Source organism: Fringilla coelebs (genome assembly GCF_963513975.1).
Source record: "Fringilla coelebs genome assembly, chromosome: 2".
NCBI classification, from domain to species: domain Eukaryota; kingdom Metazoa; phylum Chordata; class Aves; order Passeriformes; family Fringillidae; genus Fringilla; species Fringilla coelebs.
Genome location: NC_140029.1, coordinates 9,283,408 through 9,309,951, shown reverse-complemented (window position 1 = coordinate 9,309,951; position 26,544 = coordinate 9,283,408). Strand labels below are relative to the sequence as shown.

Below are 26,544 nucleotides of genomic sequence, written 5' to 3'. Positions count from 1 at the left end.
TCAGACTTCTTGTCTTGCTTTCCTCTTGTGCTCCTGTAGGTCCCAGGTCTGTAGCTAACCCCCACAAGGGGATCAGCAGTTACCTGGGAACAGGCAGGAAGAAACAAGATCTATCACCAGAGCCAGCTGAGCACGAACCAAGTACCTGCACCAAGAGGAGGAGAAAAGTAATGTCTGGAGACTCCTGTGCAGGACACAGGCACCATCTGCCAGCCTGGTTTGGTACCTCAGTTTTGTTTCTTGCCAGGTACTCAGGTTCAGGATTTAATGGAGGGATTAAAAAGGGTTGTCTTTTCGTCAGGCTGTCACCTTGTGCTGCTCATCCATGCAGGCATCAGTGACACTGCTGGGGTGACCATACACACCTCCAGAAGGACTCCAGAATTTTGGTGGCGAGGGAGAAAGGATCCTGCTGGTGAGGGGGAAAGGCCCAGAGACAGCAGGCAAACGCTGCAGGTCAACAGCTGACATCACAGCAGGGCTTAGGGTTCTGTGGCCCAGGGAACTTTTGAAGGAAAAGGTCTGGCAAGCAAGAGAAGAGCCACCAGGCTAAAAGGGCACCTCTGACACTGCCACACTGCCCTGATCAGGGACTCTGAGCTGGGTGCATCAGCGGAGCCTCTCCTGTACTCACAACTCCTTTTCTGCCTTTGTTTGGTTTTGATGTGGAGTTTGTTTATTAATTAAATCATCTCTCAGCCTTTATTGTTGCACAGGGTTCTTTTCTTCCTGGTACAGAAGGAAGAAAAGCCCTTGTGTTTTCCTTTCAGATCTGTATTTTATCACTCTCTACAAGTCCCTGACAGGAGGGTGTAGCCAGGTGGGGTCGGTCACAGGCAAACAGTGATAGGACTAAAGGACATGATCTTAAGCTGCACCAGGGGAGGTTTAGGTTGGACAATAGGAGGAATTTCTTCACAGAAAGGATGATTAGACATTGAAACTGGCTGCCCAGGGAGGCGGTGGAGTCACTGTCCCTGAAGGTGCTTCAGCAAAGCCTGGACGTGGCACTCAGTGCCACGGTGTGGTTCTTCTCCGGCCTGAGCGATGCCGTGGCCGTGCGATCCCCCCAGCCGGACCAAGTGCCCTCAGGGCACCCGCTCGCCCCCTCCCACCAACCCCCAGTTCAGCTCCGAGTCTGACGGCTGAAGGAGACACGATGAGGGGGAGCTCCCCGTGCACCGCCGGGGAACCTCCCTCCGCTTCCAGCCCAGACAGGGTCCAGCCCCGGCCAGGATCCAGCACCGGGCAGGATCCAGGCCCGGACGGGATCGAGCCCCGGCCCGGATCCAGCGCCGGGCAGGATCCAGGCCCGGACGGGATCGAGCCCCGGCCCGGATCCAGCGCCGGGCTGCAGAGGCCGCGGGCCAGCGGCGAGAGCGGCGCTCCCTCTGCCGGGGACTGGGCCCCGGTGCGCGACGGCGGCGGCTGGGTGGGCCGGACTTGGGCGGCCGCTGCGATGAAATTCCCGGGCTCCGTCCTCGTCTCCCTCGTCCTCTTCATGTCCGAGACGGTGGCCGCGCTGTGCCTGAGCACGGAGTACCGCGACACGGGGGACCGCATGTGGCAGGCGCTGACGCTGCTCTTCGCCCTCTTTCCCTGCGCGCTGGTGCAGCTCAGCCTGGTCTTCATCCACCGCGACGTGAGCCGCGACCGCCCGCTGGTGCTGCTGCTGCACCTGCTGCAGCTGGGGCCGCTCGTCAGGTGGGTGAGTCCGCGCCGCCTCCGGCGGGCCGGGGCCGAGCCCGGGGGCGCCCGGAGCCCCCCGGCCTTTGCGCGGTGCGGGCGGGGCCGCTCCCGCTCTGCACGGCCGGGAGCCGCTCCCGCGTCCTGCCGCAGCTGCGGGAGGAACGGTCCTTTGGGAATGCCTCGGGCACAAACCTGCGGGTGACCCCGGGGAAAGGGGCTCAGTCCTGCCGGGCCGCGGGGAGCCGCGAGAGCCCCTCCGCGTCCCGCTCTGCGCTGCGTTTGCATCCCTGTGGCTTCTTGCAGATGGCTGTGTCTGCCCGCTGCTGCCTCATCCACAGCGCTCTGCTCTCAGATCACTTCCAAGAGAGAACGGGAGGTTCTTCCACTCGGTTGCGAGTTAAAAACAGCGATAGTACCCATCCCATCCATGCGTCTTGGAACATGAGTGATGCTCTAGTTTGTCTTTTCCTTCCAAACGTGAGCTTCCCACCCCAAATTGATTTGGAGATTTTTTCTATTCCAGTTCAGTGTCTCACTGAAAATACCTATCGGGGGGAAAAAAAAAATTGATGAAAAGTTACAGCAATGTGCAACTCCAAGACAAAATGTTTCTGGGGGGCATTGATTTTAAATTTATACTATTTTTTTTATTTAAAAAGAAAGATAATTAAATGCAGTCTGTATGTAGTAGAGGCTAAGAGAAGTATCACCAACTTTTTGAAATTCCTCAATAGTGTGCAAAAGAAAGATTTGTTCTCGCTAAGGATAGGTGAACAGTTTGAATGTTGCAAAATATCTTACCCTTTTCAATTCTTCAAAAACATTGACTTCTTCTTTAACTATGCATGGATTTTTTTTTTTTTTGCTTGCTTTGTTAATATTTTAAGGATGTTTAGGTTGTGGCTGAACAATTCTGAAAGGGCTCTGATTTTCTAAAAGCTAAGAACAAAATGCTTCCACATTTTTGGAAAACGAGAAAGGAACCAAAGAGAAAGAAACGATCAAAAATTAAGTACATGACTTTTGTTATTCTAAATCAATTTATTGAGGTAAGACAAGGAAAGAATCTAATGTCAAGCCAGAATATGTGAGGAAGCAGACAAAGGATTTGATCAAGAAGAAATTGAAGGATTTTCTTTTTAATTATATGAAAGAAACATAGATTTATATTTTGACCTCAACCACGAAGCATTACTTGACTTTCTGTTTCTATATCAACATCAAGTTTTCAGTGTACAACACAAATCTTATCTTGTACAGAACGCAGTTCCTGCTCTCTGGTAACCTCCCAGCTGCAGCCACTGCTGTAAAACTAGTGAGCATATGGAAGCCCTCTCCTCTCCTCTAGTGTGCTGCCAACTCTGCACTTTTTCCTTTCTCAAAGATTTACATACTTAGCATTTCCAGGAGGTTTGAGATGTTCTGGATGTGCTGTGCCAACAGCACAAGTAACTATGATGCCATAGTCCCCATGGCATCATTTATGCATGACAAAGTGATGTATGTTCACCTCTGTCGAAACCCAGGATAACTGGAATTATAATTACTAATTAAATAGAGTAGTACATTCATACCACCTGAAAAACTTATTTTCTGCTAAAGGCTGGAAGGACTGTACAAATTAAAAGTTTCATACAAACCAAGCTCTCTTTACTTTTAGGGAATTGTATCAGTTTGTAGGATACAGCACAAATGTCTGGGAAGTCAGAATGATCTGACACAGACAGTAAAGGGTTTTGGGGTTTAGGTTTTTTTTCCTTCCTTGCCTTCCTGCAACTAAAGATTGCAATATCTGTCAGAAGAGGAAACTGATTGTTTCCTGTCAGATATAGCTCTGCACTGTAAATGTTGTTGTGTTTTCAGCACACAAAATACCTTTCCTTTCCCTGCTTTGTACTGGAGGCTTTCTGCCCTGTGTGAACTGGCATACACACAAGGTTTGGGTGATAGCTAGAAGGCAAAGTAGATTTTGGTTGTATCATCTCTGCACTGTGACTTTTACTTTTTGTAAGCTAAAAAGGACCATTGTCCTTGGAGGCATTTTACTCCATCCTTGTAGGCAAACTTCTGCTCCTTTGCTCCAGAGAATTCTGCTGCTCTCAGTCATTGCTTCCCTTGTGTGAAGCCTGGCTCCATCCTCTCTGCTGGGACTCTTGTGCCTCCCCAGCACAGCTCAGGGCTGCTTAGGAAGGGCTGGGTCAAATTAGGTTAAATAGGACACAGAAAGTAGAGCCTCCCCAGGCTCTGTCTGCTTGTGGCAGGGGAATGAAACATTTAAGAACCTTGAGGCTGTGTGTGATGACATGCTGCAACAGAGGGCTGGCAGCTTTGGAGGGCTTTAAGAGAAACTTAACAACAACTTTTTGACTATCTCTGTTTGATACAGCACAGTCAGGATTTCACTGGTCAGACTTAAAAACTCAGATATCAGTGCACTGCTTTACCATCAGCCCATATGTGTTGTGTGAGTTTTTCTTCATCTTAAAATCTAGATTGTTTTTTTCCCCCTTCCTTTTTTCCTTCAAAAAAACTCCTTTAGATTTGGGGAATGGTTTGGGAATATCTTGGCAGGGAAGGAGGGTATTTAGCCTTGCAAGCCAAATGATTCAGCCTATTTTGAATCATCTGAGCAATGTAAAAAAAGTACTTTCTCTCACAGAACCTTTTTGCATGCCACCACCTTCCCCAAACACCCACACTCCACCTGTTCAGGAGGCACTCACTGTCCTGCTGCTGCCACTGGAAGGACTAAAATTAGGCAGCATCCCTCTTCCCAGAGAGGACTTTTGGTGTACTGTTCATGTACCCTTTTTTAATTTCTTCTCCCACTCCCTAGGAGTTTCTCTATAAATTCAGAGCAATTTGTAGAGCAAAATTCCTATTCCCCTTAGTGGTCTGGCTGTGATCCTTAGGATGCAGGCATGCCAGAGGCTCTGCAGAGACTTGGCTGGAACAAAGTGACTGCAGGTTTCTGGTCATCATGGGGATTCCTGCAGTATTTCAGGTCAATGCCACTCCTTATGAATGCACTTGTCTGGATGCTTAAAAGATTTATTTCAGTAGGTTTGGATTGGGGTTTTTTTGTTTGTTGGTTTGGTTTTTGTTTGTTTGGGTTTGTTTTGTTTTGGGTTTTTGTTTTGGTGGTGTTTTTTTTTTTTTTTTTGCAAAAGAAGATTCTTTTACCATACTAAGTAAATTATAACAGAAAAAAAATATATAACACAGTAGCCAGTGTCAATGAGAGGTTTATTACTTTTGTCTTTTCTCTAGGGAAGGTTATGATGAGCTTTTTTGGCTCAGGCTGCTCCTGTGCTAGGGTTTGTTGTCTCTTTGTTCCCTTCATTTGGGTGGCACTTTTAGCACCAAAGTCACCTTGAGATTTTAAGCACTGCTACAATTCCAATACATAATTACTGGATGTCATTTTGCTGGTGTACTTCTCTACACTTAAGGATTTCTTCTAAGTGTAAATACCTCCTCAGAAAATCAGGGAATTGTTTATGTTGGAAAAGACCTCTAAGATCACTGAGTTCAACTGATGACCCAGCACCACTTTGTTCACCACTAAACCATGTCCATGAACACCACATCCTTTTGAACATTCCTAGGCATGGTGATTCCACCACTTCCCTGGGCAGCTTATTCCACTGCCCGACTGCCCTTTCAGTGAAAAAAATCTCTATGAATATCCACCCTGAACCTCCCCTGGATCAACTTTACTCCATTTCTTCTTGTCCTGTCTCTTGTTATCTTGAGAGCAGAGACTGATCCCCACCTCAGTACAACCTCCTGAGGAGATGTAGAGTGCAATAATGTTCCCCCTGAGCCTCCTTTTGTCCTTACCCTTCATAATAGGCACCAGAGAACCCCCTGTTAACTTGCTTGCCCTTTTCAGTTCTTCAAGGAATAAAAAGGTCAAGAGCTGAAGTACAGATTTCCAACAAACTGACTTGGCTGGTCGGGGCTTACAGTCACACACTGGGGATGTTGGTGATGCTGGGACCATGAGTCTGCTGGATGCAGGGACCCCTCTCACCTGATTTACTGAAGACTGTACTGAACTGGCATCATCAAAACCAACTGGTGTGAACCTGGCAGTGCTTCCTTCTGGTACCAGCTTCATGGAGAGGGAAGTTTGAGTGACTGCAGGTGTCTTTGGAACTCTGTTCCCTGGTGCTCTGTTAGTGCAGTGTGAGCCCAGCTTGTTTTGTGTGAGGAGATGCAATCAGGGGAGGGCTGGGTCAGCAGAAGGATGAACTCTTGCAAAACAAATCTCAAGTAAATATAACAGGCCCCCTGTATAGAACACTAATGACTGTTTTCCTCAGGTTATAATAGGACAAGGATATAAACAATAGACTTTTTTTTTTTTTAATGGTATCAGGCTTTGTTTCTCAAGGCATAAGGAGAAACAATTACATGTACCATACAGACAGCAGCACAGCAGATGCAGGAGGAAGCTTGATCTGACTGCCAGAGGAGCTGCTTTCTTATGGACAAAGTTTGATTCTGTCAGCTGCAGGAAGTAAAAAAAAGAGAAAAAACAAAACCCCCAATTTTTTTTACAATCATTCATGTTTTGGGCATCTAATTCTGCAGTTTGAAATCTAATAAGCTCTAATGGTGCAGGTACTGTTTCAGTGACATTGTGCAGAAACCTTGTCCCTTGTGAGTAGTCTGTCTTTGCTAGTGACCTGCTTAAAAGTTCAAAATAGAGCAGGTCTAAAAACTTCCCTTCCTTGTAGGACTTCATCAGCAGACCTTACTGTAGGAGATCCTCCTAGCTTTAAACTTTACAACTCTTGATGTGCCTCCCTCTTTCCCAGATGGAAAGAGTATATTTGGACTCTCTTCAGGTTATTTTCTTTCCTTTATTCTTGAGCAGATGTGTTAGGTGTCCACAGTGAGGTGAACAGGAAGTCAGTGCAGGTAAAAGGTTGAGCAATGAGTGAGGAGCAGATCTTTGCCTGGAGCAGGTAAGTAAATCTGCAGGACTGATAAGTCTTTTGCACACTTCTCTAAAGAGAAGAAATTAGTGAAAATTATGTATCAGAGAAATCTACTTGTACATTTACAGAGGGTGTGTTTGGATAGGTCTCAAATAGCCATTTGTTCTTGGAGTGCTGGTTGGGTGTGGAGAGTTCCCTGTTTTCATTGCCTTCTCCCTCTTCACACCACCATTATTTTGCCTGTGTTCCAATCCCACGCATCCATGATTAAAAGAGGGAATGAGGTGCTCACTCTCAGCAAGTATATAAGGGTAGGATTATTCATCCTACTTACTGTGTAGAAGACAAATGTGTTGGGGCTGAATCACTCTTCGTGGGCACCATCAGGATCCCTGGAAAAGTATGGCTCTTCTTTCTGCCAGGATATGGCAGCAGGGGAGAAAGCAGCACCATCCTTTTCTTACCTCTTAACTTTCACTCTAGAAAGTAGATCTGACTTCTTTTCCTCAGAGCAATTTTAGTTCCTTCACAGCCAGTGCTGTGGTTGTTAGTGCCTTACATGCAGAGGACACAGCCGGCTGCTTGCCTTCTGCTCTTGACACCATGTGGAGGGCTCAAAGTGGCCCTAAACATCATTGCAGGAGATGGATTGTGCAGAAGTTGGGATCTTTTACTCCTGCCCCTCTGGAGCAGAGCAGCAATGAGGGCTTCTGTGGAATCCACCATGCTGTAGGAGCTTGTAACTGTGGGGGAAAGCTGCCATGAAGCAATCCCCTTCTTGCATTGTCTCTTAGTTGTATTTCATGCTAAAAAAGAGCAAGGCAGGTAGTTCATTTAAAGACAAGATACCCAACCCCTCAGCGTGTACTTCTTAGGCAAAGTCACAGTCTGACACAGCAACATGATCTGCATTGATTCTTCATCACAGTTCTGGACCCTGCTCACCTGCATGGTCATTCGAGTGCCTGTGCCCCTCCCACACTCTAATCCTTAAACTTTTAGATTGGTGCTTGTTCTTTCTAGTGTGTCAGCTGCCAGTCTGCTCCTGCTGGAAGCAGTTGCTTGGGCAGTGGCACCAGCTGGAATCCTGAGTGCATTTGTTATTTGTCCCAGAAGGCTTGACTTCCAGAAACACTCTTGCATGGTACTGGCAGGGCCTGGGAGAAAATGGGCATCATTATCAATGTAATCTGAATGCTTGCATATAGCATTTTTTATTACTCTGTTGTGGCGGTAAAAGCCCCATTTAGCTCTAAGGTTTGCTCATCAGACCATTTCACGTTATGTTTGCTTTTCTGTACGGTCAAAAAATCCCCATCACAAACAATATACTGCTACTTAATACCCAGCTAATAAAAAAAAAATCAAACGCTTGCTACAAAACTCAGGGTTTGACTGGTTATAGTGTTTGCTATTGTCAGTAGTCTCATAAATCTGATCTCCTTAATGGGATCACTACATTTTTTTTTTATGGGTCCCTAGACTATATCTGCTTCTAATCACACACAGCAAGAGTTCTGAGCCTGATGCTGAGATCCAGTTTTCCATAATATACTCAGACTTGCCCTCAGCTCAGGGTGAATGCATGGCTGTGAATACTAAATGAGACCAAAATGGTCTGGGATCTTTCTTTTTGGAATAAAATCGATTTGTTGGTTTCAGAATCTATGCTGGCTTCCTAAAGCCACAGTGCTTTATTAATTTTTCTCACTTTATTTTTGGCTGTATGGATTCTTTCATGTGGAACAAGATTGACAGGGAGTGAAAAGATTAACGAGGGGAAGACAGAAAGTCACCTCTGTGAATGGAGCATTCAGAGCAGCAGGAATGTTTAGTAGCTTTAGTCATAATGATTGCTGAAGCCTAGTGAATCAGGAATAGTACTAGGCAATGCCAAAACTGCTCTTCATCTAGAGTGTGTGAAACTTGCTAGTGGTCCAATTAGAGGAAAAAATGAAGTAAAATTTATTAAAATAAACAGAAGAAAATTTTTTTTTCTTCTCCCTTCCCCCTCATCTTGGGATTTCACCTGTTCCTTCCTTGTTATTACCTCCTATACAAGGGTGATTATTTCCCGGTGTGTTTTGGGTCATGCTTGATGCCCAAGCCTGCCCTTGACACCTTCATACCCAAGCAGTTCTCTTAGAAGAGAACTACTCTTCATGAGTAAACTTTATGAAAACTATGAACTAGTTTTCATAAAGTTTTAGCCAGTTAAAAAACAATCATTGGAAGGAAGTTGCGGAAGATGTTCTTTCCTTGCACATATTTCTCTGGGGCTGTTATCTTCTCTTATCTTCCAGAAGCCAGATTGTCCTTGTTGTTGCAGCATTTTCTGGAGACAACCTTTTCTGTTCTCTCCCAAATTTATGGATTTGTCTCTGTGTGTGGGTGAAGGCAGCAAATAGTGTAACAATATGTAATTTATGTGTAGAAGTGTATGTGCTAGCACCAGTTTGTTCCTTGGGAGTTAGTTGGCAGTAAGTTAGACCTGTATAAACAAGAGGGTTTGCTCCCACTGTGTTTAAATTATGAAGAGCTGCAGCAACTGGAAACACTGCATCTTCTTAGTTAAAATCTTTTTTTCTAGATTATGTTTGATATTTCTTTATGAGTACAGTAAACATAAGCACACTTAAGAACTAAAGCTCCTATTCTTGTGCCTTTTAAAAAAAACTGACGTTGACTTCAAGGGTTTTGAGGCTCAAAGCTGCTCCTTTTCACTGGTCTGGCATGTTACTGGTGTTTTGAACCATTGATTGGTAAAGTTTGGAGGTGTGTGCACCTGCTTGTACCCTGAGCTTCTCCCTTCAGATGTTTTAAGGCAAAGGTATGAAAAATGGGTTTATTGCCACATCCCATTAGCATGTCACAGATGTATCGATAACAAGAAGAAAAAGACATGAGAATCTGAAGAAACACACTTCCAGTTTGGGTCCTGGGTTTGGCATCCTTGTAGTGGATGAGCAGTTTAAGGACTTTATTGGGACACCAGAGAGCAAGGACAGCTCATAGAAAATAATTAAACCTCCTCCCAAGTCTGAGTACTACAAGCAGCCCAAAGGGCACTGCCAGGTTCCTGCCTTCTAGTAACATGTAATTCCTGTTTTAAAGAATGAAATCTGTCATATTCCAAGTTCACCAGGAGGAGAAAACCTACAGGCTTTGCTCTATGAAACAATGGCTTAGGACTTGGTATGTGTCTGCTTAGAATACCAGGAAGTGGGGAGACCTTTCATTCTTTCATTTTACCCTGTTACTTCTACTTGTTTGCTTGTAGGTGTGTGGAAGCCCTTTATATTTACTTCCGTGCTGGCAGGGTTGAAGATCCCTATGTCAGCATCACAAAGAAGAGGCAGATTCCCAAGGATGGGTACTCAGAAGAAGTAGAGAAGGAAGTGGGACAGGCTGAAGGCAAGCTGCGCACACACAGGTCTGCGTTCAGCAGGGCCTCTGTCATCCAGGCCTTCCTCGGCTCAGCGCCCCAGCTCACGTTCCAGCTCTACATCTGTGTCCTGCAGCAGGAGATCACGGTGGCCAGAAGTAGGTGGAGCTGTTGCTATGACCTTTTTGGTGTTTGGGTGGGAGGGCAGTCAGTTGTAGCTGCCCTGCACAAGAACCAAGAATTCTGCAGTGGGTTTCATCTCCCTGATAGCTTTTGATGGTGATGTTGCTTTCAAGTTTATATTGTCATGTTTTAGGCTATGACACCTTCTGTAGTACACTTGGGTTGCTGTAAAAAAACTGATTTGAAAAAGTGGCCATTATGGTATGAGAGGGAGGCAGCTGGAGGGACTGAGCTGTCTTCATAAAGAATTTTTTTAATTACCTCTGTTCCATTTTGGTTTTTGAGCAAAACTTTCTGGAAAATTCCTTGGGGTACACCGCAGAGCATGTTTTGTCATGCTGCCTTAGGGAAGATATACTGTCAGGAAAGCATTTTGCAGTATGAACTGAGAACATGAACTGTCTTTACTTGTGCCAGACTCTGATTCTGGAATCAAATGGCAGGACTCAGGAAACGGCTATGCAACTGTGGTCATCTCATCTCTGGACCCAAGCTGTTAAGCCTTCACCAACATGGGCTTACCAGGACACATCTGTCTTACTGTGGAACTCTGCATCTTGCTTCCATGATGTGGTCTGCTAAATGGAGAGCCATCATGGGACAAACAGCTTTTCAGTGTGAGAAAGGACTTTGGCACCTGTGTGAACTTGAAGGTGCATTTTCACTGAAACACTAAATAGCTCTTGTATCTCTAAGGCCCTGAGAGGATCTTTACACACCTAGAGAGGCTGAGGCTAAGGTGCAAGTTACTAATTGAAATAAAGTCAAAAATAATGGTAATAATAATGATAATAATAATAACAACAATAATCATAATAGTAGTAGTAATGAAGGGGATAGAGAGGAGTGAGAGGGATGGAGGGAGAGAGAGGGAAAAGAATAAAGCCCATGAAAGACAAGTGATGCACAAACCATCCCCCAGCATCGATTGGCTCCTCCCAGACAACTCTCCCCAGTTAATACACTGAGTATGATACCAATGATGTGGAATATCCCTCTGGATAGTTTGGGTCATCTGTTCTGGCTGTGCTTCTTCACAGCTTCTTGTGTACTTTTTCACTGGCAGAGCATGGGAAACTGAAAAGTCCTTGACTTAAAGCACTGCTGAGCAACAATTAAAACAGTGTGTTATCAGCATTATTCTCATACTGAATCCAAACTCAGCACTGTATCAGCTACTAGGAAAAAAATTAACTCTACCCCAGCCAAAATCAAACATCATAGCAGCAGTTTCTTGGAAGACATTTCTCCTTCCAGTTTCTGGGTTAGACATTACTCCTTCGAGTCCCTGAGTTCTTCATAACTTCGGTAGGTCCTTCAAATAACCATGGCACTTGTGATGTGGGATGGAGACAATGTGATTGAATCCTTTGCTGAACTGTGCAATTAGCAAAATCTCAAGTCAATTTGATATAGATGGCATTTACTTGAGAAAAGTCACCTTTTTATTGTCTTTCTTTTATTACTGGTTTTGACCTTACTGGTCATTATTTCCAAAGATAAGTCCTGTGTTCTAGATGATCAGAGAATTGCATATTCAATAATCATTTGTAATGTTCTATTGCTTCTAGCTTATCTCTGCTGAGATAAGTTGTAATCACAAGCTGGTAAGTGACATTCCTTGGGTGAAATGACCAAAGATAAGCTGGCTCACCAGAGAGTTTGGTAACCCCAATTGCAAATGCAGCAGTTATTTCATGCTTCCCAGGAGCATCTCCATACAGATGTAATTCTAAAGTACAGAAATGCAAAGAAAAAAAAAGGAATGGTGTCAATGTCTGTTAGAGCTCATTCATCAGAAAAACAAGAGTCCTAGCCATATTCTTGTATCTTAGCTGCTGATACACTGAAACCGTCTGCAATCTCTTCATCCTGCCCAGTTCTTATTCCACATTTCACATGTCTTCAGCTTCCCTGTTCTTTGACACTGGTCCTCCAAATTTCAGGCTCTTCTCCATTTGCATCTGTTATAATTATTACTGTCTTGTATTTTGATTTCCATGTGTTTTGTCTTGTCTCCTCATTGATATTTTTCTGGATTCCTACATATCCTATCATTCTGTGTAAATTCTGCTTGTTCAGGGTAATGAGGTCAGTATCACCTGAGAACCTGAAGCTGTTTGCCATCATGCTGGGGGCATGGTATGTCCCTTTCAAATCTGTTTGAAACTCCTTATTGCTTCCAGTGTTGGCTTGAACACTTCTGAAAAGAGCATGCATCCTTGCCTAGCCCTTTGTCAGCCAGAGCCATGCTGCAAGTTTCTTGTGTATTTCATGGCATTCGTTAATTTCTCTGGATGTTTTCTTCTGGATTATTGGGGTCTTGCCAGTGTCTGGCATTCTTCAAAATTGTCATTTCACAGTCTGCCAAGAATGTAAGATCAAGACAACCAGAAAGCTGCAAAAGCAGGACCAACCTTTGAGGTTAGTGATGAGCAACATAAACCTTTGGTGACTGTTTATCATGAAAAGTGTAAAAATATTGGATGTAATACAACATTGGAAATCCACATGTATTAGCCTAATTTGAGTCCTTGTTCTATTTTGTATACATATAACTACAGTTATAATAGATTTCAGTGGTACTTGTGAGGTAGCTCATCTAGAGCAGAATTCACTGTCTTAGCAGTTTCTGAAGTGGGAAGGACCAGGTTGTGAAAGGACTTCAGATGTAATACCAAAACACAACAAAGCGAATCAGTGCCTCCCTGGATGACTCTGTGAGTGTCCACTTCTGATTTGGAAGAAAAAGCCTTTTGGGAAGAGGAAGGAAGAAAAGAAAGGCCACCTTTATAAGGACTGTTGGAGGATTTGGAAATGTTCCAGGGCAAAATACTTTGCCTTTTAAATTTACATTTCTTTGCCTGCTCAGGATGAGTGAAAGCAACAGTGTCACCCTGTGGTATTTCCCTTTGTGGTAATTCAAACCATCTTTCTCACAGAGTTATAAATTATGTTTGAACTGAAGGTTTGGTGACAATGATGAGCTTTTAGGAAAGGAGTAGGACTGGACTAGTGTGTTAAACCAGAGTCAGCGTGACTTATTTTCTATCAATGGAGAAATGCCTCTTTTGAAGGCTTGAGTTTATAAGATAGGTTTGAGATTAATATAGATTCCCTAAAGTGAAAATGGGGAATAAGATCAATGTTTCAGCTTGTCAAAGCAGAAAGCAAGCAGAGTTCCAGCACAGCAGCATTCAGTCCCCAGTGGGTACATCTTTATGTTCCTTTAACTCTGAGAACATTCTTTTTCTTCATGAGCTGCTGGAATTTATGTTCTTTCACAGCTCAAAACTACAGGAAAGATTTTGTAAAAAGCTGTAGGACATCAAGCATATTCCTGACTGAACTCACCTGCTCTTCTGCTTTCCCCTGATGTTTTTCCAAGACATAACAATTAAAAATGCCCAACTTTATGTGTCTTTTGCAGATAGGTTTATTGTCACATGGTTATTTTAAGTCATTATCAGAGACATTATTCAGTGGTGTAAGAAAGATGTAAAAACTACTGACTTCCTACAAACAATTTCAACATAAACAGTTTCAGAGAATATATGCACCACCAAACTGGCATGTACAAAATTACTATATAAAATGATAAATGCTTTTCACCTTACTGAGGGCCTTGGAAAATTAGATAAAAAGACTTAATTATTTTCCAAAGTAATTCAGAGGTGTCTGTGGATCGTAATGAGATTAGCTGAAATGGTAGAGAAAATTATCTTAGGAAGTTGTTAGAGGTCTTAAAGTACACTTGTTTCTTTCAAAGGATTGCTTAGAAATTAGTGATTTATAATTAGAAAAAAAGCCCAAACCCTGATAATTTTGGCCATAGCTACAGCAAAACTGGGAATCCAGTTTATTTATAGGATACAAATGTTTATTTGTAGGATATTGACACACAAACTAATTGAAGGCTGCAGAAAACACTGGTTGCTAAGCATTGCAAATGTAATTAACATAATTAGGAATTCCAAACTCTAATTATTATATCTGAGGCAATATCAGCTATTCAACATGTTAGTAAAAATTGTGAATAAATATTTATAGAATAGTGCATGCAAATACAAAAAACCTGTGGGCAATTAGCACTTTGTTTATTCTCTCTGTCCAGTATTTATGTACATTTTTACCTACTTAATACAGCAAGACAGGATGCCCTCCTGCAGTGCCAGGTAACATCTGGTCTCTGCCTTCACTTTCTGCAGAATTTAAATGTGAAACCTTCCTTTCAGGGATTCTGGGTAGGTGGGAGGTACTGAAAATTGATCTGAATTTAAAGACAGGAGTGTTTTTCTCTTAATGCATGACACAGATTAGTGTATAAAGAAAATTGATGTATAGGAAAACACAGTGCATGCAGGTGAGTAAGTACATCTCTACACAGCCAGAGACAATAGGGACAGTGTTGGGTGTAAATTCCTTCAGCTTTCAATTTTGAACTGTATCACATACTTTTCTTGTGATTTGCTTTGACACAGAACTTCACAAGCACCAAGTTATCTGCATGTCCAAGTTACTCCAAAGTTTCAGCTTCTATTTTGCAGTTTTTCATCTGTATGGAAAGGGAGTAGCACCCCTGTGCCTTGTGGAATACTGTAGGAGTTTGGGAGCAAATTGGATACTGTAATGAGTGAGCTGTGAACTTACCAAGGACAGCCTGTGTATCAACAGCCCTGGGCAGGGGGAGGAGGGACAGACACTTATGACTGCTAAGTGCCTTCTTTTTCTTACCAGTTTCCTGAATAATATCAAACAGGGACCAAAATAGGAGGTAGGATTAGAGTAATGTGCTGGGTTTGACTGGGGTAGAGTTCATTTCCTTCGCACAACTATGGGCTGGGAATGGCTCCCGCAGCATTGCACCCTGCTGGGAATCCCCAGGAGTGCAGTGACAGTGACTGCACCTGCACTCCCTGATGCAATGTCCACTGCTATGCTGAAGATCCTGATTTGTCTTTTCTCTTTGTAGGTATTTTTATGGTGCTTTCTCTCCTGTCGATCGTTTACGGCGCCTTACGCTGCAACATCCTGGCCATTAAGATAAAGTACGACGATTACAATATCCGTGTGAAACCTGCTGCCTACCTCTGCATATTCATGTGGAGGAGCTTTGAGATCGCCACGCGGGTCACCGTGCTGGTGCTTTTCGGTTCAGTCCTTCAAATCTGGGTTTTTGTCGTTGTGCTACTGAATTTCTTATGTTTCTTCCTCTACCCCTGGATTCTCTTCTGGCTTAGCAAGTCGCCATTTCCTGAGAACATAGAGAAGGAATTGAGCAGGTTGGGCACTACCATCGTCCTGTGCCTTCTCACGTTCCTGTATGCTGGCATTAACATGTTCTGCTGGTCGGCAGCGCAGGTGGAGCTCAGTGACCCTGACCTGATCAGCAAATCCCAGAACTGGTACCGCATGACCGTGTACTACATCATGCGGCTGATAGAGAACGCCTTCCTCCTGCTGATGTGGTACATTTACAGAACAGACTTCTACCTCTATGTCTGTGCCCCAATGTTGTTCCTGCAGCTCCTGATAGGTTACTGCATGGGCGTCTTCTTCATGTTGGTGTTCTACCAGTTCTGTCACCCGTGCAAAAAACTTTTTTCCTCCAGCATTACTGAAGCTTTGCTGTCCTGTTTCAAGATCCTCTATTTTATTTGCCAGCATCACAAATCCACTCTACTGACAGGCAAGGTGGCGATGAAATCTCCTGAAAATAATGATGAGGCGCGGGGCAGTAGCAAGACAATAGATTCTCAAAACAGGAATATTCATGAAAGTGTTTCTTCCAATGCCTAGTACAACTGGAAGCAAGTAGGTGCCTTTAGAAGGTGGCAGATCACCTGCTGGGAACATTGTGTATCTTAGACATTGTGTCTTGTGGGTAGGATTTCTTTCTTGCAGATGTAGCACTGCATGATGGCTGACATGCCTGTTTTCGTGGAGAGCAGTGTATGAGTATTTGTGTTTGTGTACAGAGAGCAATCGTTGTGTGTAGATTTCTATTTCAAAGCCTTTTTGCACATAAGTTTATTGTCACATGCTTATTTTAAGTCACTATTGGAGACATCGTTCAGAAACTGTCCTGATGCTCACCTTACTCAGGAAGTCTGAGGATGGAAGGCAATGACTTTTATTTCAGATAGGATGTCCCATGGCATGCCACCCTAGCATGGAAACAGAGCTTAGACCTGGACTATGTATGGACTGTAGCTGTGGTCTGCTTTGATCAAATTGCAGACTATTTTACACTCTAATCAGTGTAATAAGATAATACTTCTCTCAGTGGTAGAAGAATTGGGCTTGCACAATGCACTGTAGTCTGGGTTGCCATGAAACAGCCAATTAGCCAGCACTGACACAGAAATGTGATGGATGGACAGAGGGGTTATTGACTTTGCACTGTTTCACCCTTCATGCTTACTGCTTGTTAGTAAGGGAAGTAAATTTAACATATTAATTGTGATGTTCTGGAATAGCTCATTTTTCTTTCATTATTATTTCTTTAATACTTTGTGATGTTCTAGTGTCAGGGTGGTGTTCACTTTATATAAATATCTAGAGGCTGGGCAGACAGTGTGTACCAGTCATGTAGGTGCTCTCCAGTGTACATCTCCAGGGAGTGACTCACCTCATCTCAAAATGTAGGTGATTTGAATAACTCTGTGGAGATCTGTTACTCAGTGTTAACCAGATGCCTTCACAATTAATTCTGACTGCCCATCTGACTTTTAGATGGCTGAAGTTAGAGAGATGAGCACTACCCTGATCATCAGGGGTTTGGTAGTGCACCAAGTAGGCAGCTCAGTGACTTTTTGTATTTGGATAGAAGACACTGGTTCCTTCTTTTTGGGCTGTGATTTGTTATGATTAGTTCAATATGATTAATTCAAAACCCTCTGACTTCTTTACCTCAGAAGTATCACAACCCTGATACTGAAGTCTGAAAGAGAAAATGGAAGTCACTGACTTTTTGTTCTCAGCAATACATCACCACAAATAAAAGTGTTTCTGTCTTTTTCAAATTTCTGAGAAAGCTTTAGCAGATAAACACACAAGAATTTCGTGAAAATACACAGACCCGTATGTATTTTCACAAATTAAGTGAAAGCATTTTGCACTTTGTTTGCTTAGCACCTTCCTAACATTTCTTTTGAGTGTTACATATTATGGCTGCTCATGGAAACAAATAATTGATGACCAAAGCATCTCCCAGTGCTTGAGGCTTAGCCTCCATTCTGTCCCCATGCAGGATGTGAAGCTCTTAATAGGGATGACATCAGCATAATTGTTTTAGAAGTGTCTCAAACTCAGGTCTGGGGTCATTTTTAATGAAATATGTCACCTGCAGTGCTGCAAAGACATTACCTGCTTTTATTATTTTCTTTACTACAGTGTAAATGAATGTCTTCATATTTCAGTTTTATTATGGAGTTATCTTTTCATTTTGCTTAATATATGTCTGTGTATGGTATGTGTATGTAGATGTCATTAAATTATTGGTGGGTGGTAATGCGATTTTTGGCCTGATTTTACCATGGGAATGTACCTCATATCTGGGGAAGACACCAAACACCTCCATTCTAATTTCTCTGAGGAGAGGAGAATAGAATAGTGAAGTGACTCTTTGAAGACACGACAGTGTTTCTCTGTAGCTTTGTATGTAAAAGTACAGTATAGGATTTCTCTGTGCTTTTCTAGATGTAAAAGATTATTGCTTTTTCTTTTTCAGTAGAGAGTTAAAGGTGCAAGGGAGAATGTAACCTTTTCTTCCAAACCTGTGGAGTTCAGCCCACAGGCTCAAATTTTCCAGTGTTCTTAGCTAAAACTGAGTATCTGTCTTTATAGCTGGAGACTCATCAATATCAATAATCAGGGAATTACAGTGGCTGCCTATCTACAGATGTACCCAGGTCAGAAACATTAGTCTTTGGGGGAAAATTTTAAAAGTAGCTTCATATGTAGTAGTAGTTCATGTCTAAAGAGAGGGCTTAAAGCAGAATTTAGACACTGTAAGTGGTGGTGCAGTTGTGATTGTGCCATTTGGAAACAGTGAAAGCTTCAGAAACCTCAGCCAGGTTGGTGCTACAGTGAAGGCAAATGTAGGAGAGTTACAGAGCCAGGAGCCCAGGATGAATACCCAGTGAGTACCATTAAACCTCACATCAGACTGTATATGCATATTTAAAGTGTCATATTACTTCTTGTTTTTATACCAGTCTCCTGAAGTGCATGCATAAGGAGCTGAATATTTAAATCACTGTTATGAGAGGAAAAAAAAATAATTTATATGGGTTCTCTTACTGTCCTATGGTTTTGCCTTAGTTGTGCAGAATAACCAAATACAGTTCAAACACTCCTCCAGCATGAGGGGCTGTTGCCTGTGCAGTGCCTGGTGTCACCATGGCCCATGGTGGTTTATCCAGCTGTGCTACCACTGCTGGTGGAAAGGTGAAGGAGGGAGACACAAGAATGCTGTGTTAGATCAGGGCTTGAAGGGAACAGCTGCTTTTTCTGAAGTGTGCTGTAAAGCAGGAAGAGGCAGGTTTTCTCCAGATAATGACGGTCTGGAGGGTGTTGTTGTCAGTGCACCCAGTGGCTGCATGGAGAAGACGAGATATGAGAGTATGAGTACAAAGTCTGTCTGTGTATGAATGAGTGATCTCTTGCTGCAAGTTCACTGTGCTTTTACTCTCCTCTATGAATGTTAGAGGGGCCTGTGTGTTCCATGGAAGGGTTTAGGGCTACTGCTGAAAACTCTACTCTTTTGAGTAGTCCTGAGTCACACAAAGGATGGCTCAGCAAGGATTATTTGTGTGTATAAGAGTATACGAGCTGATACATGGGTTTTCTTTTATACTTGTAAAACAGCACCAATTAAAATGTTGAAACTATCCCTCAAGTTGTGTCGGTGTCAGTTCTTAGTGTGCTGCTTCAAGAAATTCAGAGTAAAGATAACAGAGCACACTGTCATCTGTCACCATATACCGCAGAAATGTTTTCAAGAAGACCTGACAGAATAATTAATCTGTGATTGATTTAGGAGCTCTTTACCCCTATGCTTCCATTGCTGTTTAGAAGAACATTTTGTAAGAGGGAGGCAGTTTAAGCGGCCAGTGTTGTATGGAACAAGATGAGTATAGCTTATTCATTGTCATTGTGAGAATATTTGCTGGTTTACATTGAGAACTGGGAGGAAATTGTTACCTTATAAAAAATATTTTAACTTCTCTACACACTTGTTTTGCATTCATCTGGATTTACCATGTACTTATATCTGACCCTGGGAGTATCTACCAAAATCATTACTGAGGAATTTGTGGAGGGATAGGACTACATGAAAACTGCAACACGTGTGTGTTTCTAAATTTAAATAGATAAAATGGACATATATTTTGTAAATATGGGTGTAATTAGATACATTGTGACAAATTGTAATGTGTGTACATCGCTTGCATGAGCACTGAGAAAAGGTTTTAGAAGTCCTGGTGGTGATTGACACTGCTGTGTGCTAGTAAGAGCTGCACTCCCTGTGACAGAATTGATGGATACTTGGGACTGTTAAACTGCAATTTTAATGTTTTTGGTTTTTTCATTTACAAGTAGTTCCTTTACTTTTTCCCCATAGTAGCTGATAATATCTAGCCTAAAACAAAGAACCATTTTCTATCACTTTTTACCTATTTGAAGGTCTTATGTAGCAAAGAAAACAGGTGTTTGCAAGACATCATCATAATCTTGTGTTTTAAAATGAAGTTGTGGTGAGTGCCTCAACTCACTTGGGAATCATCACAGAAACATGAACTTACAGTAATATGGCGGAGATGGTAAGTTTGATTTACTTGAAAAGTAAGATGTATTAAAGATTATGTAATTTCCTACTGACCAAGAAAAAAATGTATCATAAAACTGTTAGATCTTGGGGCCACCCCAAAATTAGACTAAGAATGAAAGGTAAGTGTTTCAAAATTACAAATATGAAAGCTTACTGAATTTCTGTTCTGAATTAACAACTTCATATCCTGGAAAAAAAGGACAGTTTAATCCTTTTTATAAAATTTTTTATTACATGCATTTACAAGGAAAACCTCTTGCCACTGAAATAAAGTTTTATGGAAATGGTGAATGTCTGTATTCAGGTATGAAAATTTTGCCTTTCAGGTGAGAAATCAGATGTGAATGCATCTGTGTGTAAAGGCTTCTAATCACAGACTAGCATTAATGGGAAAGCACACCTAAGCAGAGGATGGATGCTAATTTACTGAGATTCTTCTGGAATAACATCACAGTTGAACTTTTTGGCCCTGAAGGTGAGACCTGATTGATTTAATGAACTAGGAAGAGCCTGTCTTAAATAGGGTATGTGCCTTCATGTTCATAATTGCTGAAATTCCTATTTTGACAGAGCACACAGAATGGCAGCGGATAAATGTTACATATTTTAACTTCTGAAATGCCTCTCATCAGCTACTTATTTCATCTGATTAATGTGCCCTGTCAGTACAGAGCTTTAATCACCCACAGACACTTTCTGGAAAATGATCAGGAGCAGATTTAGATGGAGAGGGACGCCAGAGGTAGTCAAGGTGAAGATTAATTCACATCTGCCTTCTAGAGTGGGAAGTAAATGTCCAAACCAATAGGCCAGCGCCTTAGAGACAAGGTGACAGCATTGCATTTTGGTGTGTTTATGCATGGATTCACAGTTCTTGTAAATGGAGTAAGTTGTGTGTTGGACTTGACAGCAAAAAGAAGAGAGCTTGTGATTGCTTCAGTTCTGCCTTTGCTGGCCCTCACATCACCAGTTACATTCTTCAGAATGGGTGTCCTGGCTGCTCCTCCTCCCTCTCTGCTGCTTCATGGGGGTAATTTTGAATAGAAATGGAGAAACAAGGCACCGTAAAATGCTCAAGCAGATTTTTTAGTAGGGTTGCTCTTTTGGAGACAAAAATTCCTGGCAATGAAAAGGGCTGAACTCATGGAATGCATCAATACTTCATTGCCATTTTAAATATTTTAATAATAATGGGCAGTGCAGTAACTCAAAAACATCCAGGTGTCATTTTAAAAAATTAGAGGGGAAATGGAGTTTTCTAAAAGAAGGAGCAACAACTTTGGAGCTACAAGGAAAGTAACAGAGCCCTACAAAAGCACAATAATTAAGTGTTTAAACTTTTTTTCAGTATGTTTATTGTGGTCTTCCCTGCCCTTCTTATTTTTTTTAAGCAACAAGAAGAAAAAATACTAAACAGGAGAAAGAAATATTTTATGAAAAAAAAAAAAAGTCACTGCAGAGCCATGGAAATGCGTGTGGCAACTCACAAACATTGCATTGAGAGTAAGCCTTGATTTCTCCACTGATGCTCTTGGAGAGGCATAGTGAAAACCCCAGGAAGGAATCCAGGAACAGTGAGGCAGAAACTGTGAAGGTCATTGTGATCTAGGACATTGTGCCATGTTAAAAAAATCATTATCTATCTTTTTTGTTTGACTACTTCAATACCAGCAGTCTTAATTATATTTATATTATTTGTATATTATATGTATTTTATATATGTAATACATATAAACACAGCCATGTTTATCAGGTATATTTTATTTATCATATTAAAATATTAATAATATTAATTATATATGTCAATATTAAAAATATTAGTTACATATATTTTTTATGTATATGTGTTGTAGTACACACATTAGTCTGATTCTGCACCTGAGCACAAACAGGCAAAATGCTAATGGTCAGAACAGCAATGTTACCACTGACATCATCTTTGCAGTTTGCTTACACAATTCCACCTTCCTTATGCATGAGAAGAAAAACAATGGACCATGCAATGTCAGGTAGTTTTCTAAACCACATGGTTCCTGGATGGTTCCTGCTTTGATCTGGTTTTCTTCATCAGCTGAAAAGATGTGATGTGCTGAAAAAGCCTTTCTGTTCTTTACAGAAAGATAAAAGATAATTGATTGGAGAAACCTAGGACACTGGCTGTGCTAAGCCTTGTTCATGGTGATTTGGCTGTGTGGATCAGAAATGAACCTTCTTCAGATTCAGAGGAAAGGAAAAGGGAAAAGTTTACAGGAGACAGGTGAGAACAGGCAAGGAATGTAATAAGTGAAAAATTACTTCTGCCTAGCCATGGAATATGGGCCTCAGCAAGGATGTGGGTGCTGTGCCATGAGGATTGATGGCAAGACCAATTCAGAGAGGGCTGCAGAATGCTGTAGCATTAACTCATCAGACAACTCAAATGCCAGTGACAGCTGACTCTTCACCATAATTTACCATTTCCCCAAAATGCAATGGAAGCCCCCAAGGGCACCGAGCAGGAAACCATTAACCATCAATTATTGCCCTGTAATGTCCTTTAGCTGTCAAGGGCTTATGTGTTTAAGCTGCTGTCTTAATAACCCATATACTACTGTTCTTCCCAGGGCACAACAGCAGTTGTCTCTTCAAGCAAGAAAAGAAAAAAAAAATCACTAGGAAAAGTTTTATTAGTGGGAGATCTAAAATTAAAAACAACAAACTGTTTATAGTCTTAAGTGTATCACTCATTCAAAAGAAATTTTAGTGTAATAGAAAACTAAATGCAATTTTAGCATGTGTAGGAGTGTATTTGTATGGGGAAAAAAATACTGATACAGGATTGAAGTATGATTTAGCAGACTCTCCCTGCCAGGTAGCAAAAATCTCAGTGAGATGGCATTGTGTCCCTTAATACAAAAGAAAGTGTCGTAAGTCACTGTAATTAGCAGTCAAGGGCTCTGATTTTGATCAAGGTAGACACAGCTCCTCGAGCTTTGGCAGAAAACTGTGTGAGAGGATCTCTAAATCCAGTAGAGGAAGAAATGAAGTACCTCCAGCTTATTGCTGCTCCCCTAAAAGCCTGAGCAGTGAAAATAGCAGAATATTATTAAACCATCAAAACTTAAGAACTCATAAATACAAGAAATCAAATTAATAAATAATATTGTGGAAATTGTAGTCCCTAACCTAAGCCACTCATTGAAATTTTGTTTTTCATAGTGATTTCTTTGGAAGTGGTAAAAATGCCAGGAGGGAGGGGGTTGTGTATATGAATAAAATGCTCTAAGCAGTCTTACAACAGGAGGCTTTAATAACTACTCATCCAGTGGTAATTTAACCTGGAAGAAATTCATCCAAGTTCAAAGCCTACATTATGGACCCACAAATTATCAGGAACTTGTGTCTTCATTAAGTTTCCCAAAGAGATGGATGGATGCTTCCAAACTTCTCTTGGGTGTAACTTAAACCAGATAGGGGTTTGTGAGATAGCCTCAGGCAAGTGTCCAAGTTTTCAGGGTAAATCCAGAAGTAAAAAAGCTTTATCAAGACAAATGAGTGAAGGGAAACATATAAATCCAGCAATTGTGTGGCTGGAGCAGTGTAATTCTATAATAAGAGGCAATTTAGGTATGATTTAGCAGCATATAGGCTTCATGCTGAATCTTGGCACAAGGATGAACTCTCTTTTAGTAATCTAGCTGAAGGATAATTTTAAAGCAAAAGCCTCATCCTTGGTGCCATTATTTATTGTATCATGTTATCTTGCTTAGACACATCCATTAAATATGACATCATTCCTCAGTGTTTCCTCTGTTGATATCACTGAAAATGAACATAAAACCAAGGCTGTGTCTGTCAGGTGTCTGGTTGTGGACAGTCATCTGCTGACAGAGCTGGGTCACCCCTGCACCTCCACACTGAGGATCGGGGGGGAGAAAAATCAGCAAAAGAATTATCACAGCACTCCTTTGTATTTCACAAGACAAACCGCAGCATTGTGAAGACCTGTAGCGTTGCCCTGTGTTGCAGGGTTTGGGCACTGAAGTGTTCACACCTGGGGGCTGTTCCTGGGCATGAAGGGGGATGCTGGAATACTTCATGAGCTATCACAGCAGAGCTCTAGCAGGCTGAGAGGCACCTCCTTTATTTCTGGTTGTGGAATGAGGATGCAAATGTGTCAGGAGTAATACAGCTGCAGCAGATCCTATAAGGAAGAACAAAGTGAGCTAAGGAGCTCTGGAAGTCCTTTCCCAGACTGTGATCAGGAGCTGCTAATTAGAAACGGGATTTGAGAGCCTGGCGCTGAAAGAAGGGAAAAGCAGGAAGGTGGTTTTGAGCAGGGATGCAGCAGGAAAGGAGACACGAGGGCAGGTGCATACGGAGGGAAGGTCCGGGATGGATGAGCAGGATTCCAGTTCCTTCCTCCGAGAGCGGTGCAGGGCCGGCGCTGCCAGCGGGTGGCACCGCGGGGCTGCTGAACCACCGACCGGGCGAGACGGGCACAGGAGAGACAGCCGCTCCTCTTCTCACATCTTTCGAGGTTTGTTCTTGAGCGGGAAATCGCTGGTGGAGTCCTTTTCTCCTGGGCTATCACCAGCACGAGTAAACAAAGTGGATCTGCAGCTCTGAGAAAAGAAGTCTCGCAAAGAGATGATGGTTGTGTTCCAGAGCCACATTAGCAGATGGTAAAGCTGGTACCCTGCTCAAAGGATGCCATCTGGGCTCCCCTCTCCTTCAGTCCTATGCTAAGGCAGGTTAATTCTACCTCTGCCTTTATGCATGGGAGGCTATGCTGTTGCAGCTTTAGTCCAGCTCTTCTGGAAACTACTGACTACTTACTGAGATGAAATTTCTGTCTGTACTTAGGACATGTTGCTGATGGTGTCTCTTCCTTTCAATAACACAGCAGTGTGCAGCCATTCTGGCCCATTTTGTGGTGGTGCTGCTTGACTTCAAGCCAAGACTGGTGTGGCAAGCAGCATCTGGAGCAGACATGGATTTTTTTTCAATACAGCGCATGGGTCTCTCATGATGTCTGCAAAAGACAGTGTGGGGAAGTACTGGAGCAGGGAATTGCATTGAGAGTTATAGTGTAAAGGGGGGACCTAGAAGGATCTGCCAGTCATTGGAGTCTCATTGACATTTTTTTCCCTGGCTCTTATTGATCCCCTTTTCTACTCTCTCAGCTTGGAATCACTTCTTTTGTAAACAAACCAGAAAGAGCAGAAGGTTCAGGCTATGTCATTCCCTGGAGTGAAAGCAAGCACACAGAGTGAGAGCCTCAGGCTTCATGTGAATAGTCCTTTCAGGGAAGACAATGTGACAAGTCCCTTGTTTGCTTCCTCCTCTTTGGTGCAGAATCAAGGGAAGGTTGGTAAACAGTGATTGCACAGCATTCAAAATAAAGACTTCAGGCTACAAAATAGAAGAGGTTAATCAAGGTCTCTACTTGGCTTTCCCCCTGCTGCATGAGAAGGAGGAGCTGGATCTCTCACTCTGTTCTTCACATCACTCTCTCTTTTGGGGTTTTTACTTGCAGAATTTTCCACTGTCCCTTTTAGGGACATGTGTGAAACCCCTAGGCCTATTGCAAACACCTGGCATTAAATTTGTGCAGCAATACACAGACCATAATTGTGAAGAGCAGGAGAGGAGCTAAATTAATTCCTAAGCAATGAGGTAAAATGACTGTGAGGAAAGGAAGAACCCTGAGACATGAATACTATTACAATACTGTCATTCTGAAAAAGGATCAGCGTTGACTGAACTTTTGAGTACAAAGAAGGATGAAAAATGCTTTGTGTAATCAAGCAGCTTGAAAAAAAATGTTTAAACAGAGTGAGATAGCATTTAATTTTTTCCATAGTTCAGTTTCAGTACACTCCTACATAATTAATACACAGCTGACAACATGTTTTTTTCTTGTGCAGGATGCATTTTCCAAATACGTACAAAGTATAAACCATTCAGGTTTTTGTAATAGCAAAAATGTTTCATTCATTTAGAAGGTGAAACAATGAGAATTAAATCAGGGACGATGAGTGGGTGGTTTTGGTACCATTTCTAGTCAAATTTGTCACTTGTGGCAACAGGCTGTGCTTGTCATGTCACTTTCAGAGGTAACAGAAAGCTCAGAGGCATCAGGGAGCAGCAGAACTCACCAGCTGTGGAAGGGCCCTGCACCTCTGCCCTTTCTTTTGAGTTCAGGCAGTGAAATCAGTTACTGCATTTAATAATTGCTAGGCTGAAAGCAGCTGAAATATACTCTGTTTCATGGTCTGTGTTCAGGCTGTCAGAAGGACCTCAGACTTTGCAACTGTTGTGACTGATCCAAGATCAGCCCCTTCTGGGTTTGTAGCCTGCCAGAAACCTCCTGAGCCAATAAATCCAAGTTTCAGGGGCTATGGTGCCTGAGGAGCTTCCAGGCAAGGTAAAGCTGCTGAAGGTCAGAGCATCCTGAATACCTGCACTGGCTCACCCCAGTGAAGGCACAAATAACTTACCCTGAGCTAGGGAGAAGGAAA

General features: G+C 42.4%; 1 protein-coding gene across 1 annotated transcript; it reads left to right on the top strand.

The window, feature by feature from the left end:
* Positions 1–1,459: 1,459 nt before the first annotated feature.
* XK (X-linked Kx blood group antigen, Kell and VPS13A binding protein) lies at positions 1,460–16,036 on the top strand (the record flags this gene model as incomplete). The annotated part of the gene is made up of 3 exons (XM_084226400.1): positions 1,460–1,704; positions 9,919–10,181; positions 15,179–16,036. 3 exons carry the CDS (start codon positions 1,460–1,462, stop codon positions 16,003–16,005), a joined length of 1,335 nt encoding a protein of 444 aa, XP_084082526.1. The 3' UTR covers positions 16,006–16,036.
* Positions 16,037–26,544: the final 10,508 nt, after the last annotated feature.